We start from the raw sequence: 18566 nt of genomic DNA, 5'->3' as shown, positions 1-18566 counted from the left end.
GTGTTCTACTGACGGGCAACTTTTCCCCTTAATTCTCTTACTACTGAGTGATTGTGTTCTCTTTTCCACTACAACAACATTACTGGAGACACTGAATGATGCAAGACAAAATGATTACAAAAAACTCCAGTCCCTATTAACATATGACATCCTAACTTCTTTTACAGATGGTTGCCAAAACTTAATGAATACTTAAAAATAACATGCACAACTTAAATGAATATATTGTAACGACAGCAGTTTCCCGTCAGTTAATTCTTCTGCTTCACTAAAGGCTTTTCAAATTAAATACATGGCATGCTGGACCTAGTCCCTGGATCGTAATCCATAGGGGTGTTTTGACCTTAGAGCATATCTAGGTCATGCTATAGGTAGTTGCACTACTTTCTTTCTTATCTTCTTGGCTGGGGCTACTTGTGTAGCAGGCTCTGCTTCACTGTCAAGCGGAGGTGGCTCGGAACCCTTATACAACTTTAACCTGTCAAAATGAACGATCACTGTCCGTTCTGCTAACTGAATTTCTGCATTTACCAGTGAATTAAGCTGCATGATGAGGAGTAAACTTCTTCGTCCTTCCCTTCTTAACTACTGGATTGCGCAACATCACTAAATCTCCTACCTCGTACTCGGGCATTATTGCTCTCTCATTACTCCTTTTTAACTGCTGAGCCATAGCTTTTTAATTGTTTCCTCTTATTTTCTTCCAAACAGCTTTTCAACGTCGCGCCAAACCCTTCACGTCTGTGGATCTAATCCCTGGGAGCACTTTGTCAATTTCAAAGGGCGAATTCATGGGTTGGCCATATACTGCCTCGCAGGGGGAGTATCCAGTGGCCTCATGGACATGGCTATTATATGCTGACATGATGTATTGGATGTCCCTGTCCCAGTCAGAATGATTTTTATTGACATATGCGTAACTGTGTGGTGGATTCGCTCTAAGCGTTCATTAGCTTTAGGGTGAAACGGGGCCATTCTCCACTTTTTGATTCGCAATAGTCAACAAACTTCTGTAAATAATGTGACATAAAGTTCATGCCTTGGTCCGTAAGTACAGCTTGAGGACTTCCATGTGGTAACACCAAGTGGGTGAGAAATGCTTGAGCTGCAGTTTCTGCTGACATGTCCGGTATGGGGACAAGAATTAGGAATCTGGAAAAATTGACAATATGTATCGGTTATTCCGTGGACTCAAAGGGAAAGGACCGACAATATCTACTGCTATTAAGGCCCAGGGACAAGTGGCTTTTGGCACTTATTGTAAAGGCATCTTCGTTCGAGGCAGCAATTACCTCCTAACACAGGGCAAACAATTTTGTATATACTTTTGCACGTCTCGCCGTCTGCCTTCCCAGAAATAACGGGCAACTATTTGACAATTGGTGGCGCGAAGACCATTAAGACACGCTTGCAGGCTATCATGATATTGTGCTATTATGTTAGGACACAATTCTTTCGGTATTACTACTTGTTTACCCAGTGGGGTTTTTCGATACAAAATTCCATCTTTGACAGAAAATTCGGGCAAAGTTTCATACCTCTGGCAGTCAACATCTCTTTGCTGCACTTCCCTCAATTCTTCAATAGAAATATAATTGGCAACAATTACTCTAACCTTCCGGCTTAACGCATCAGTGTTTTGATGCAACTTGCCTGGTTTATGTTTCACCTCATATTCAAATTCGCTCAATTTTAAAGCCCAACGAGTTAAGTTGGTGCTGGGATCTTTTAAGGGGACCACACCCTGCCTATCTAACCCATGTTAATTTAGGCAAGTATTTGACCCATTTCTGAAAAAACTATTTGATGCAGGACCTTAATATTTTTGCTGTATATTACATGATGCTAATAGAGTCACCTGTACTGAAATCTACTTTATCCATTTTATGGTTTTTAAGGAATACTTCTTTAAATTTATTAACAACAAACATTAAGTTTTTTCTGCAGAAAATATTTTTTTATTTTTTTTTAAATTTTTTAGTGGGCTTCCTAATGGGCAAGAGGTGGCTTTTTATGTTATGCAGAGTCTCTGAAAAATTTCATTCATTTATGTATGATAGTTTCTGATATAATGGGGCATATGTACTGAAAATTTTAGTTTGCGGGAAATTGACTTTAAAGAAAAAACTTTTGAAATTTGTTACTTACAGTTAATTAAAACTGTCCTGCTGCATATGATGGCCCTTTTTTGGCCTCTAGTAGGTCTTCCAGCTTCTTTTTCACCTTCCTGGATGTTTGTCTTGCTTTATTGGCCATATTAGATGCAGACCTGCCTGCATCAGCTATCGTCATTTTAACGCAATGTTGCAGCCCAGTGATCGTATTTTCACCAAGATTGATTCCTAGCTTTTTCAGTACCCAATGCTTTCCAATATTAACACAACTGAATGTAATAACAGCATCATGAACTCCTAGTTTCATTGTATGCGTGCCTACACATACAGTTTTAGGAAGGAGGTTCCAAATTATGCTGTTGAAACATTCATTTGGATTCTGTGTCTGCCCATGCAGACATTTCCTGAGAAGGTCAGGATGAGCCAAGTCTCTGAAAATAGGTTTACTTGCTGTAATAACAGCAGCAGGAAGAGAATGCTGGTGAGAATAATATTCTCCAGTTGCCTGAGCCCTATTGTATTTGCACCACAAATTTTCTCCTGATGGACACAATCCATGACATGGCTTAGCATCAGTAGAGGACTTACGGAAGAATATGGCCCAAACATCTCTCTTGATTGCCTCCTAATTTTCTTTATTTCTCCTGATTGCCTGCCCATAGTATACCTGCAAGTTTTTTATTTCAGTTTTAGTTAACAGACCCTGTCTGGTCAACAATTTTCCATCTTCCCATATCAACAGTCAGTTTTCTCAGCCTTGTTCCCAAACATTTTTGAACATGGCCTACACATTCTATTTTGCTAATAATGGCATCTCAGTATGGCTTAGAGTTCACCACATTGTTGTATGCCTTACTGTCATCATCGCCCAAATATTTGGTGTACCGTATGCCTCCCCAAATATTTGGTGTACCGTACACCTCTTGTTTCTACGGAGCGATGAAATATTTGTTGTACTCTATGAACTTTCATACCACCACTTGTTCCTCAAAAATTAGCCACACAGGTGTGTTCTTTATGTTCATTGACTTTATAACATTTGCAATATTTAGACATTATCTCCACATCTAACACTTTACCGATGTCTACACTCGTGGCAGCCACTACTTCATTCAGAGAAGTATGTCCTCTTTTCTGCCAACTTCCATCAAGTGCAACTGCAATATCCTAACATCCATCATTTTCTTCCACTGCTTCCCTAGCAGCCAGTTTCATGCTTTCCTCACTGACCTCATATACAGCTTTCTCTAATACTACAGTCAGTTTTTCAAATTTATTTTGTGATTGATGTAAGTTCATTGCTGAACAAAAATCAAAAATGTTCTCCCTGCAGCCATGCCCTTGCCAATGGATCGTAAGGCATAAACTAATCTAGTATTGATTTCATAAGGGGCACTTGCATCTGGTTTTGAAGAACTCGTAAATGAAATCACAGCTGAGCATTTAGTGCAAATAAAATCCAAAGCAATTGCTAGGCCTTTTCTCCCACTGGCGCTCTCACAAGTTTTCACATTCTGTGACTCACCACACTGTCTACATTGTACAAATTTAGAAATTACATCTGATAATATTCTCAAGCTTATTATAATGTTACTGCACCCCTTGTCACTTACAGTAAATTTGTTGTAACTCTCTTGAAATGGTGAGAGCTTCTTTGATGATGCACTTGTTGAAGAATTACAATTAGAAACATAGTTGCCCGGCGACATAACCTCCTGTACAGAAAGCTTTCTAAACTTGTTTCCTCTAAATTGTTGTTTCTTGAAAATGCCTTTACATTTCGTCATCTTCAACAAACAACTACTCGCAATCATACTTGAACAAAAGTAACCTTGTGTTTGAAAGCGTGTTGTTTACAAACAGCAGAAACAAAAGAATACTGACCTTTACATTCCAAGGATAGCCAAAACCTTCGGGAGGAAAAAAAAAAAGAAAAAAAAATTGATGTGCAATGTAGGGGATATAAAGATGTAAAATATATGCAGAAAAATGGGTGACAGAAAAGTGGGTGACAGGAAAGTGGGCATGGCACATAAATGCACATAGTAGAAAAATGTCCCTTAAATGCTTTAAAAAAAAATTTTTCAGCAAAATCCTTTTCAGAGTACTTAAACATGATGAGAACCGAAAATCGAACCCGGACCTGAACCACAGTGTGGTCCCCTTAAGCTTAGCATCCACTGTAATGCGACGTGATCCGTAACAACAGTAAACTTCCTCCCATACAAATAGCATCGAAAGTACATTACGTCAAACGTGAGTGCTGAAAGTTCCTTCTCCGTTGTACTGTTTTTCAGTTCCACTTTGTTAAGCTGTCGAGATGCCTAACCAATTGGTCGCTCTTCTCCATCAGACAAAATGGCTCCTATGGCATAATCTGAGGCATCTGCCGACAGAATAAATGGTTTTTCAAAATCGGGGTAGGCTAGTACAGGGGCTCTAGTCAAAACATGTTGAATTTGTTGCACCGCTTCATCACATTCCTTGGTCCAGGTGAAACTAACTCCTTTCTTCAATAGTTTAGTCAGGGGATTAGCAATGGTAACATAATTGTTCACAAAACGTCTATAATAATTTGTGAGGCATAAGAATGACTGTAAGTCTTTGGTACTTCTTGGTGTTGGAAAGTCCTTTACTGCTGTGGTCAAACGGGGATCCAGTTTGACACCTTCCTCACTTATTATGTGTCCTAAATATTGTACCTGCGATTGGGCAAAGGCATACTTCTCCATTTTCACACTCAGGTGGGCTCCTTTCAACCTTTCCAATACATCCCTCAATCTCTCTGCATGTTCCTTTATGGTCATAGAAAAAATGATAATGTCTTCTAAACATACTAAACATGTCGTGGGTTTTAATCCGTGCAGCAACAAGTCTGCAAATTTCTGGAAAGTGTCAGGTGCATTCCTCAAACCAAATGGCATTCTTACAAATTCATATAGTCCCATAGGTACAACGAAAGCAGTTTTATGGCGATCAGGAAGTGCAACAGGGATCCGGTGATACCCAGAGTGCAAATGAAGTGTGGTGAAAAACTTACACTGCCTAGTCGGTCCAAGGTTTCATCGATACATGGTAGGGGATATGTGTTCGGAGTAGTTACTTGGTCCACCGTCCTCATATTGACACATAGTCGATAGGCTTTATCACTATTTATGACTTCTTTGGCACGTCAACCACGGGAGATGCCCACGAGCTTGAGGAAGGCGGAATAATTTCTGCTGCTGAATCGTATCTTCGACTACTGATTGCAAATGATACGGTAAACGATATGGCTTTTCTAGAATGAAATTTTCACTCTACAGCAGAGTGTGCACTGATATGAAACTTCCTGACAGATTACAATTGTGTGCTGGACCGAAACTTGAACTCGGGACCTTTGCCTTTCGCGGGCAAGTGCCAGTATGTTGGTAACAAGGAGGCCAGTTGACGGGCCTGTAACTAACCTGCCTGCATGCTAGACACAATGGACTAGCTTCCGCAGCTCGTGCTCTAGGGCTAGAGTCACTGCCTCTGGATCACAGTGCCCGGGTTCGATTCCCGGCCGGCTTGGGGATTTTCTCTGCCCGGCGACTGGGTGTTTGTATTGTTTTTTTCATTTCATCATCATCATCATCATTCGTGACAGAGGCTAGACTGGACTGACTAAAAAATGGGACATCATACGAGCGCTGATGACCACGCGGTTGAGCGCCCCACTAAAAATTGGGACATTGTACGAGCGCTGATGACTGCGTGGTTGAGCGTCCCACAAACCAAACATTATCAGCATCAACACTGGACCTACACCTGGAGTTATGTAGAATGAAATTTTCACTCTACAGCGGAGTGTGCGCTGATATGAAACTTCCTGGCAGATTAAAACTGTGTTCCGGACCGAGACTCGAACTCGGGACCTTTGCCTTTTGCGGGCAAGTGCTCTACCGACTGAGCTACCCAAGTACGACTCACACCCCGTCCTCACAGCTTTAATTCCACCAGTACCTCATCTCCTACCTTCTAAACTTCACAGAAGCTCTCCTGGGAACCTTGCAGAACTAGCACTCCTGGAAGAAAGCTTCGCAGGAGAACTTCTGTGAAGTTTAGAAGATAGGAGATGAGGTACTAGCAGAATTAAAGCTGTGAGGACGGGGTGTAAGTCGTGCTAGGATAGCTCAGTCGGTAGAGCACTTGCCCACAAAAGGCAAAGGTCCCGAGTTCGATTCTCGGTCCAGCACACAGTTTTAATCTGCCAGGAAGTTTCATATCAGCGCACACTCCGCTGTAGAGTGAAAATTTCATTCTAGAAACATCCCCCAGGCTGTGGCTAAGCCACGTCTCCGCAATATCCTTTCTTCCAGGAGTGCTAGTTCTGCAAAGTTCGCAGGAGAGCTTCTGTGAAGTTTAGAAGGTAGGAGATGAGATACTGGCGGAATTAAAGCTGTGAGGACGCGACGTGAGTCGTGCTTGGGTAGCTCAGTCGGTAGAGCACTTGCCCGCGAAGGGCAAAGGTCCCGAGTTCGAGTCTCTGTCCGGCACACAGTTTTAATCTGCCAGGTAGTTTGATATGGCTTTTGCGCAGTCGGCTGAGCTTCACCACTTGGAATTTCGTGCTGAACCAGATCTGTAGCTGGTAGAAACTGCCTTTCTTCAAACAACCAAGAAAAGTCCTCTAACACTGGCTGTAACATCTTTTTCTCCTTGGTATGTAAATGGCTTAACTTTTCTGACAACTGATTTCGTAATGGTGATGTTACATAATGCATTTCTCTAACTGGAATTTTTTTTTTCTTCCGTCTCTTCTTGTCTTTACTTTGTTGAATACCAGCTCATTCTACTTCTTCCAAAATCTCTTGTCCACTAGAGACAATATTACCTTTCGGCACTGTAACATCTTTCACACCAAAATTATCTGTACTCACTGGTATTGCAAAACCTCTGTTTTCTTCCTGGTCGACAAATATTTCTGTTAATATAAACTTGTTGACGATCTAACAAATCATTCTGGGTGAGTGGATCCACCAGAATGTCTGTCTTCAGCTGCCTCCCATTCTTGACATCTATCCAAAGAATTTTTTCACTTCTGCATCTTATCCTTACAGGGTCGATGGTTCTTATCGCCCATATTCATGGTTTTATGGGAGACTGTGAATGGTGCCTTTCACAGCTTCCTCGCGTCTGATGGGTTGGTGCACTGCCGAAATGATGAATTGCTTCACCTAACTGCACAGGTCACGTTCGATAATTCACTATCCCCTGATAACGGTGCAGGAAGTCATTCCCTAATGTGATGTTGAAATCGCGTTTCTGTAGCCTCATTACTTCCATCCAAGACCACTAATATGAAATCGGGGTAGCTGCAGCACCCTTCGATCATTTTTATCTACAAATAACACACTAACTTGTGCACCAGTATCAATGAGAATCGTAACTAATTTGTTCCCGACTATGCCACTTACACTAATGTGTTCCATCTCTTTACTCTCTCTGGTCCTCACCAGGTGTATTATTCTAGTCGGGGAGGGGCGGGGGGGGGGGGGGGGGGGGTAGTTTAAAAAAAAACAGGGACCACAAAAAGCCTAGTCTGGTGGTGGACGTCCTGCGATGTTAAGGTTTGAAGCGACGCTGCGACTTACATTGAAGTTGAATTGGCTCAGTGTGCTGGTGGCGGCAACAGCGTGGTGAAGTGGCGAACGGCAGGATCGTTGGTGAATGTCATAGATGCAGGCTGGCTGCTACTGGACCTTCGGGTGGTGGCGGATGTGTTGGCAGCTGATGGCGGTGGCTCTCCCGGCACTTGGCTGCATGCCCCTCACGCGGCGGTGGACGAGGTTTGCCTCGTGTTGCTGGTTTTCTCGGACTCAAGCGGCTGCGGCACAGCGGCGCACGCCCTGTGGGTTTCTACTGACACAGCCACATCCTGTGCAGTGCGAACGTGGCGGCCGGCTGGCGCATTCTATACGCATGAAATGTTCGGCACTAAAATCGTAATGAAGTGGAAGCATCCCGCCACGGCGTACCGCTCATTGTCCATAGAAAAGTGCTAATGATGTTATGACATTGGGCTACTGCCAAGATACCCTTGCTGGGAGAATTTAAATTATCGACAAAGTTGCTATGGGAACGAATCCCGATTCTGACACCAGTTTGTTTAGGAACGGCTCTCTTAGGAGCGGCTGAGGTGGTGGGCAAATGTGTTGAAAGAAGTTGTTCTGACACCTTTTCTGGAAATGAGGCCATTTATTGGCAGAAAAACCAGCAGATGCGAATTCAAATGGGCGACATGAGTCAGGCCTGGGGAGGTGTGGCAGCTACAGAAACAAAGTTCTCGGTGCCGCAGTGGGAAGAGATGATGATGATAACAGCCACAGGGCGCATGGCAGAGAGAGCGTTTTCAGCCGACAGGCAGCATGGTGACTCCAGGGCAGGGTGCCTTCAGCACGGCCATGCGATTTCGTCCGTCCTGATTGGCCAGGAGCCGAGAAAACTGCGGGGGGTGGCATGGAAAATTCCAAAGCATCTTCGCCTAAGTGGCATTACCTCGTCAGCACACGAGGGAGGCATGTGATCGAGATTGCCCACCTTGGTGCTCACTAGCTGTTGCCAGACCATGGAACGAGAAAATTACAGGCAGCTGAAGCAACCAGCTAATGCTTCTACTGGCTAATACTTGACCATACCAAGAGAATGAAATAAACCTTTTGAAATGAAATAAAGATAGAATCCCCTACTATCTGGCTCAACCTTACAGTCTTCATTAGTGTGCATCTGTCACAGAAGTCACTGAACTGATGGCTTTTCTTTTTTCTGTTACTTACATTGTAAATTTTTTGGTGTAAAGCAATTGCTAGGCTTACTATTTAGGGCCATTTTCACAGTTCAAGTAACAGTAAGTTGGTCAACAGCTATTCTTAATGGCGGTAGGCAAGAATTTTTCATGTTTAAAACAATTTTTATCAATATTAAGAATGACAGTTACTTCCAATACTATTCTGTTTGTTCATTCATTCATTAAAATAATTTAGTTTCACACTTCTAATTTAATACTATGTGTATAATATATGCCAGCTGGATAAATTTAAAAAGTTAAAAGAATTACATAGAAGAATGCTACGTGTTTATTTAATAGCTTACTTTCACTATTTAATTCACAAAGCAACAGCTGTACAGGCCATTACATTCCTCCAACAGGCACAGCTACCAGTACCGTTGATGGACACACATAAAAATAAATGAAAACAAATACTTGTAAGTTTGGGGACTACGGGGCATATCAAAACAACACATACAATATGTTAAATATGTTGCAGGTGAGACAAGGCGACTGTACCGGGAGGTAGTGTTATTGACAGAGGACCGCAACCTACGCGTGAAGGCGCTGGGGCTGGACGTGCCGGTGCGCGAGGTGCCTGACTTCGTGCGGTGGGCGGGACTGGGCTGAACCCCCACCCTCACTCACACACAAACAGGTCCCACCGCCAAAGGCCGCAGCTGCTAATGCCGCGGTCCGACTTGCCCAGGTAGTTCGATGGAATATTTCTTAAATCTCTTCCCCCCCCCCCCCCCTCCTCCACCCCCTCCTCTCTCTCTGCTACCACTTAATTAATAATCAGTTTTTGTTTTGTTTTTTAGTAGTGACGTAATTTGATATACACTTTTATATTGCAGCAAGCAGCCGTATGTTGCGCAGTCAGCAATGATGCTGTGAGGGGGGGTGCCATAATGTCTCCAGACTCAGCCAGCCCAACATGCGGCTGTCTCATTTTTTGGTACAAAAGCCTTGAGGTACATCATTTCTCACTAAACACATTGAAATTTGATTTTGACTAATGTCGTTACCTCTGCGTGCATATCGTGTACTGTACTGATAGTAATGCATGCTCTGCTGTATGTTGACCAGTAATGTATTTGTATATTTTATTATGTTTGGTTGTGAAATGTATCACATTCCCACCAAATCAAAGGATAAGTCTATACATTGTATGGTGTGTGTGACTTGACAACAAAGTTGTTCCATTGTGGTGAAGTTATTGGCTGTTTCTTGTTGTTAGTGAGTCCATTGTTATTTAAGATGTCTGCACTGTCTCATTTTCTTTTAATAAAGCTCTCTGCGTGTCAGGGTATGTAAATGTCATGTACTTATTTATTGATTTTTATATTTATGTGTTTTACTATCACTCTGGTTGAATTTTTGTTTGTCGGGTGTAGGATTTTGTTAAAACTGTTTAGTAAGTGGTTCACATTAAAAATTGTGCAAGTTGGTGCAGTGATCAGAAGTGTGTAGCAATGGCTTGTAGAATTTTGTTGTGCAAGTGTGCTGGCCTTTCGTGTACTTATATTTAATACCTTTAACGTGTGTGTGAGTGGGATTTGTTTGTAAGAAGTTGCCATTAAGCCAATGTAGATACTTTGTTCAACAATAAAGTGAATATTTTATAGACTTAGTGTATAAAGTCATAATACTACTGTTATGAAATTGTCTCAGGAAATGGAAATGGCATTTCAGAGAATATGATTATTGATGAATGTGAGGTGATCAATGCTCAATGATAAAATTGAAAATATTGGTTTATTTTCAGTGTTCGATCTATCACATAGGGATACCATTACAAGATTGTAAAATTAATTGTTCATGTACACAGTATAATGCTGTAAATGTGGGTATATAAATATTGCATGTTTAAAGGTTTCTTATGTTTCTAATTTTATTCGTGTCTCAAGATTATCATGTATCCAAACAATCATATTGGAAACATTTATTATGCCTGATTTCATATAAAAAAAAAGGTGTTCTGTTGTTCGTGATTGATCTATATTAAGTCACAAGAGTATTTTTATAACTGATGTTTTGTCAGTGAGAATCTTAAAGCATATGTGATCAGTGTAAATAATAGTAGCAAACCTGTTCAATTAATTATTTTTGTTGTAATTAAAATATAATTACAGTTGTTTGCTGGTGCCAGATATAACCATTCTGGCAGTAGAAAATTCCTTATAATAAATGAAATGTTTTGGATACCTACTTCTACTACATAAATGTCTTAGTTATTTAGTCTTTATCTTTCTTCTTCTTCTTCTTCTTCTTCTTTTTATTTTTATTTTAAAAAAAAAAAAGAATACCATTGGTATGCTCTTATGAAAGACAGGAGCAGTATTACCAATGTTAGTGTATGAGTGAGAACATTGTGTTTAAATTTTGTACTTCGTTGTTTACCATACAGTCCATGTTTCATTAACATTTTCCCCTGGTGCAGGCACAGTATTTGTTACAAGTGGTATCTTCATTGCTATTTATCTTCTTTTGTGATCATCTTGTAGCCATCATCAGAATGTTTCTGAAGTGTTTTGTGACTGTGAGAGTCCATCAAATTGATAATAATGTTTTATATATTATAGTGACAAGTATTACAGAATTTTGATCTTATTTCTGTGTGTAAAGCACAGTTCTTCAGAATATAAGAAGTATTTTATTTGGTGATGCTTCTTGATAGACATGACTTTATATAACTTCGTATGCAAGAAGTTAAATAAATAGACTCCCTTCTTGTACCATGAAGTGAAGTGCTTCAACAATGACTTATGCACATTGTTTGGGGTAGATAAAATAATCTCATGTATGGCAGTTGGAATTATTGCATAAAGGATGAATAAATATATGTATGAAATATAAGATCAATCTTACTATGATGTTGTGTTTTAAAGGAAGACTGTATTTTTCCAGAAGTGCTTCTCTTTAAATTATAAACAGATTTGATCATAAACTATTTTTCTAAACCTCTAATGAAGTTTGAGACTAATCAATATATCATTCTGTGGTCAGATATCTCTAGTGCCTGAGCTTGTGGGTTCATTCTAATCACCCAAACTGCATTTTCGCATCTACTTGCCAAGACGTTTTTCTGTAGTAGTGCAAGTTCACAGCATCTTTTTTAGCCATTATAGCCACTTATTTGAGAATAAACATTGAGCAATGGTGTTTTAATTTAAGTCTTGCACAGCATTAGAGTGATTATGTGAAATTATATGTAGAGTTCAAGGAAACACTTGTGCACAAGTCATATTGATGTAAATTGTTATCTCAGTGACAACCGCAGGGCCACTTTATGCGAATGTTCATCATAATTTTACTTATGGGGTGTAGAAACTATTTTAAATGGCTTTCAGAAGAATGGCTTCATTTAAATGAAGTGCTTTTACCAGCACTAGAACATTTTCTGTACATCAGAAACGCTTTTTGTCAGTGATGAACATGTTCATTTTTGTAAACAGTTTATTGGATGAAGATAATATCAAAGTGTATATGAAAATATATGATGTTTGTTTTTTACTGTGTATATGAAACATTTGATGTTTTGGAAAACCCACTAGATGTAACTGTCACTGTGAGAAAATTTTGTGAACATCGTTATAAATTATACAAACAATAAATATATCAAGTGAACAACTAATTTGATTATTTTATTATTTTCGTCATAAAAATTGGAAATATGTTGTTTGTGTTGCATGAAACATGGTTCATTGAATTAGCGCAGTAATAATATGTGCATGAACGCTTTCTTACTCTCTTGCTTCTTGTTGCAATTTGTCTTACTCATTAAGACTGAAAGTATATTGTAATATGACAGGGAAAAGAAAATTGGACATTAAAAGGTGCTCTATTTTACTAAATACTATATTAACTGTCAAACTAAGAGTCAATGTGGGCAACATATTATGTTATGCATACTGACATTACTTGTTGCAGTTAGTCAACAGAACGGAAAGTGTAGCACCCTTTGAACATCTGACACAAAGGAAGTTTCATGGTCTAGATTGCGTCCCCCCCCCCCTCCCCCCCTCCTGATAGTATATAGATCCCCCTCAAATGAGACATCAAGTGAGGTACTGCAGTGGTTAGCACACTGGACATGCATTCGGTAATTCAAATTTGGGTTTTCCATGATTTCCCTAATCCAGACAAATCCTAGAATGGTTCCTTAGAAAGGCATGTTCTCTGTTAATGGGACGTCAAACCCTAATCTTACTACTTCCTTCAGCTAGGGTCTTAGTAAACGGGCCCTACTTTCTGACATTTCTCAGCCTTTCTCTCTCTCTCTCTCTCTCTCTCTCTCTCTCTCTCTCTCTCTCTCTCTCTCTCTCTCTCTTTCTCAGGAAGTAACTAACAGTTACAAAAACACTTGATATAGTTTTTCCTACTCAGCAGCACTTAGAATGTTGCTTCCTGAAGGTAAGCATTGACCAGCCACTCTTGTCTCCTCATAAGTTTACAGTGATTTTTCCTTTTGATACTATTAAATTTTAGACCAATTTCTATGCCATTTGTGTTTGCTAAAGTTATCGAGAAGGTTGTATATACAAGATTACTGGAGCATTTAAATTCACATAATTTGCTGTCAAATGTTCAGTTTGGTTGTAGAAATGGTTTAACAACTGAAAATGCTATATTCTCTTTTCTCTGTGAGGTTTTGGATGGATTAAATAAAAGGTTGCGAACGTTAGGTGTTTTCTTTGATTTAACGAAGGCTTTTGACTGTGTTGACCACAAAATATTACTGCAGAAGTTGGACCATTATGGAGTAAGGGGAGTAGCTTACAATTGGTTTGCCTCTTGCTTTAAGAACAGAAAGCAGAGGGTAATTCTCCGCAATATTGAGAGTGGTAGTGATGTTCAGTCCCAATGGGGCACTGTTAAGTGGGGCGTTCCCCAAGGGTAGGTGCTGGGGCCACTGCTGTTTCTTATTTATATAAATGATATGCCTTCTAGTATTACAGGTGATTCAAAAATATTTCTGTTTGCTGATGACACCAGTTTGATAGTGAAGGATCTTGTGTGTAATATTGAAACAGTAACAAATAAGTTCATGGCTTGTGGAAAATAATTTGATGCTAAATCACAGTAAGACTCAGTTTTTACAGTTTCTAACTCACAATTCAACAAGAACCGATATTTTGATCAGACAGAGTAGGCATATTATAAGCGAGACGGAACAGTTCAAGTTCCTAGGCGTTCGGATAGATGGTAAGCTGTTGTGGAAAGCCCATGTCCAGGATCTTGTTCAGAAGCTAATTGCTGCTTTATTTACCATTAGAACAGTATCTGAAATAAGTGACACTTCAACACGAAAAGTAGTCTACTTTGCATATTTTCATACGCTTATGTCGTATGGTATTATTTTTTGGGGTAATTCTTCTGATTCAAAAAGGGTATTTTTGGCTCAAAAACGAGCTGTTCGAGCTATATGTGGTGTAAGTTCGAGAACCTCTTGTCGACCCCTATTCAAAAATCTGGGAATTCTGACATCGCCCTCACAGTATATATTTTCTTTAATGTCATTTGTTGTTAGCAATATTAGCCTATTCCCAAGAGTTAGCAGCTTTCACTCAGTTAATACTAGGCAGAAATCAAATCTGCATGTAGAATGCACTTCCTTGACTCTTGTGCAGAAAGGAGTGCAGTATTCTGCTGCATCCATTTTCAATAAGGTACCACAAGAACTCAAAAATCTTAGCAGTAGCCCAAACTCTTTTAAGTCTAAACTGAAGAGTTTCCTCATGGCTCACTCCTTCTATTCTGTCGAGGAGCTCCTGGAAGAGCTAAAAAATTAAGCAAATTCCAGTGTTACATTGTTGATTTTCTTCATTTAAACTTACAACTTGTCACCTGAATATGTTTTTTTATATTTCATTTTATCTGTTTCTAATATCATGTTATAATTTCATGTAGTGACTCGTCCCATGACCATGGAGACTTCTCCTTAATTTGGTCCCACGGAACAATAAATAAATAAATAAAAAGTAAACAAGATGACAATCATGCATAAAAATTGACAGAAATGAGAAGGATAGTTGATTAATCAAAACAAAGAGGAATACAATCACAACTTCTCCATTTCCCTTTCCAGTTATTCATCCTGGTTTTATTATTAACTAGTATTATGACGAAGTGTTTATTAACTTCACAGGAATCAAATTTTGGTTATTGCATGTCCTTGTTTCGTTTCCCATCTGCACATTCCAGCATTTGATGGAAGTCTCTTCATGATCTTTCCTCCATTTTTAGTTTTCCATCTTTACCTTTCCTTTATTTAACTTTCCAGCATACGAAAGAAATAGTGACCTTTCTGTTAGATTCATTTCATGTTGACCATGCAGCAATTCATCATCACAGTAAATAGACAAATTGCATGTTGTTGGGAGAGATGTATAAAGGTCATCAGAAGTCAGCAGTTTTATTTTGTACTACTCACAGAAATCTATTTTAATTCTAGAGCGCAATGAATATGAAAGGATGTTCGATCAAGGCTTAGTAAAAACCAAAATCCAGCTGTTGAATCTTAATCTTTTTGGGATTCCCTTGCTTTCCTCTTTCTTTAGAGAAATGTTTTTGATCATGATTGCAGTTTAAATTTATATTTTACTTCCTTTTTCATTGAGATACAACTTTTCATTTTCCGACCTTGATTACCCCCTGCTTTAAGATCAATAACCCTTTTTACAATGTAAGAATTTGAAATAAAATGACTTGAATTTGAAATAAAATGACCAACAGAAATGGTACTGTTTCCAGTACTTGTTTGAAATTTCCTGCTGGTAGACAAACAAGTCTATAAAATCTCCAAAACTAAATATACTTGTACTACAGAAAGTGTAGAGTCTTAGCTGGAAGCAGTGTTAAGTTTACTTAAGATTACTGAAGTTTTGTGGGTTTCTCAAAACATGGAAAAACTAAGTAAAATGAAATGCTGCGAAATGTTATGGCTGTGTAGCCCAATGTTACTATTGTTACAGATTAATGTTATAATTACTGGGAAAGATATAGAAATGTTTATAATATGCTATCATGTGATAAATGTTTCTCTACTGTAACAGTAATTTTGGCAATGTGTTGTATGTAAAGAACAAGGGATTATACTGATTCATTACAGTTATTTTATAGTTACGAGTGTTTGGCAAAATATTTGGCAATGAAATTATAAGGTGTTCACACCACATGTGACACACATCACAGTTGTGGAAAATATTCCCAGTTTTACACACGGAGAGGAAGCATTAAAACAAGTAAGTTGTGAATAAAATAAATATTTGTCATTAAGCAGTGTTTTGTATTAAATGTGATGGAGGCTGCACATTATTATTATAAAAGATGGGTTCCCACACAGTGTACAAATATTGTATCTGGTTTGTAGTTTCTTCATGTTCTAGAAGTTACACAGAAACCTATGTATTCATACCCTGGAAGATGGTAACCTTTACTTATGTAGCACTTGTATATTTCTGGTTTTCCCTTTGATGGAAATTTCGAATCATGCTTCTGTATTCGCAACTTTGTCATAAAATTGTAATGTTCTGAGTTTCATCACTTCTGACAATACTCATTAAAACTCCATGTCCTTCTATTCAAGATCTCCAAAGAAAATAGTGAACAATGGTTTTTCTTTGTTGTCTTCTATCACAAAATAAAGGGTTCAACACACATGGGCACATACACCCACTCCTTCCTTGCTCTGTGCGGTATATACTAGTACACACCTAGCAACTATTTTGTTCATAGTAATTTGTAAAGGTATGACAATAATAGTGTCAACAGTTGCATTCAACGAAGAAAATTATTTAGGAGCCACCAGGACATGTCCCATTTTTTTTCTTTTTTCCCCCCAAGTGTTTCTCCAATATTTAGAGCACAGAGAAACATACTGGTATATCTTAAGCTGTGTAAAATAAATGTCACCAGAGGTAGTACCTATGTACTGAGCTTGGTGGGACTGGTCAACATACTGGATTCATATTCAGGAGGAGTGGGATTTACAAATACCTGATTGGCCATCTAACCTAGGATATTTCTGGAAGTTAGTTCAAGCAAATATGTGCTAGTTCTCTCAAAAATACCATACTTTTTCCCATCCTTGTCCAACATGGGTATTCGCTGTTGCTTAATGATTTTTGTCAACTCCAAACTACCTGCAACCCCCCTCCCCCTCCTCTTCGTTAGTGAGGAACTACATGGCAGCACATTGATGGAGTGTAGACCAGTGTCAATTAGTTTCATTCTTTTGTCAATCTCTGTGTGATAGAAACAATCAGTTCCCAAAATATCTCAACTCAGCCAATGAACACACCCGTCAACTCCTATCCTTAATAAAAGTACTCAATCTTCCCTCTCCCACATCCACACCGGCTGTTCAGAGCATCTTCCTACAGGCCAACCGCAAATTAGAACAGCATGCCACCCTCCACCTCAAAAAACTATCCAATCTCCTGGTTTCCCACCTCCGGAAAGGCAACTCACTTACCCTTCACAACCTTTCCAGCAAACCTCAACCTCCTCTCTTTGCACACAAACCCAGTCTCTCCCATCTACTCAATCTCCCACTTCCAGCTCCACTCCCTCCAAAGCCTCAAAATTCCAATCAACACAATCTGGAACCACAACACCCTAATTCAGTAGTTAACCTTTCCTCCAAACCTCTCTCCCAATCCGAAACCTCTGTCCTATCCGAAGGCCTCACCTTCAGCCCCACTCCCAGATTCAACCAAACAGCCCTCGTCAAAGATTTACTGCCCTACACTCATACTCTCTGCTGGAAATATCACTTTGCCACGAAGAAAAATGATCCTAATCCTACTCCTAATGATCCAACTCCCCAAGACACTATCCAAATTGAACCCTGCCTGGAACAGTTCCGTCCTCCGTCACAGTGGGACCCACCTCCTCTTCCTCAAAATGACCCTCTCCAAACCTTCCAGGAATTTCTGACTTCCAGCCTTGCCTCTCAAACCTTCTTAAAAAACCTTAATCCTACTCCCAACATCACCACTGCTGAAGCCCAAGCTATCCGTGATCTGTAGGCTGACCGATCCATCGTCATTCTTCTCGCGGACAAGGGTTCCACGACCGTGGTACTTGATCGTTGGGAGTATGTGGCTGAGGGACTGCATCAGCTTTCAGACAACACCACATACAAAGTTTGCCAAGGTAATACCATTCCTGATGTCCAGGCGGAGCTTCAAGGAATCCTCAGAACCTTAGGCCCCCTACAAAACCTTTCACCTGACTCCATCAACCTCCTGACCCCACCGACACCCCACACCCCTACCTTCTATCTTCTTCCTAAAATTCACAAACCCAATCATCCCGGCCGCCCCATTGTAGCTGGTTACCAAGCTCCCACAGAACGTATCTCTGCCTACGTAGTTCAAAACCTTCAACCCATTACATGCAGTCTCCCATCCTTCACAAAGACACCAACCACTTTCTCGAACGCCTGGAGCCCTTACCCAATCTGTTACCCCCGGAAACCATCCTTGTAACCATTGATGCCACTTCCTTATACACAAATATTCCGCACGTCCAGGGCCTCGCTGCGATGGAGCACTTCCTTTCACGCCTATCACCTGCCACCCTACCTAAAACCTCTTTCCTCATTACCTTAGCCAGCTTCATCTTGACCCACAACTTCTTCACTTTTGAAGGCC

At 39.9% G+C, this 18566-nt stretch overlaps 1 protein-coding gene and 1 non-coding gene across 2 annotated transcripts in view; both read left to right on the top strand.

The window, feature by feature from the left end:
• Positions 1–12541, top strand: part of LOC124787179 (telomerase-binding protein EST1A) — a 323132-nt gene extending 310591 nt beyond the window's left edge. The window contains 2 exon segments of the mRNA XM_047254319.1: positions 9404–9613; positions 9762–12541. Of these exon segments, the coding sequence (XP_047110275.1) occupies positions 9404–9534 (131 nt within the window). The 3' untranslated portion in view covers positions 9535–9613; positions 9762–12541.
• On the top strand, positions 6257–6331 carry Trnal-caa. The gene has a single exon. It is a non-coding gene; the product is annotated as a tRNA-Leu (tRNA).
• Positions 12542–18566: the final 6025 nt, after the last annotated feature.

This window comes from Schistocerca piceifrons, chromosome 1 (genome assembly GCF_021461385.2).
Source record: "Schistocerca piceifrons isolate TAMUIC-IGC-003096 chromosome 1, iqSchPice1.1, whole genome shotgun sequence".
NCBI classification, from domain to species: domain Eukaryota; kingdom Metazoa; phylum Arthropoda; class Insecta; order Orthoptera; family Acrididae; genus Schistocerca; species Schistocerca piceifrons.
This window is presented reverse-complemented; position numbering and strand designations above follow the sequence as displayed.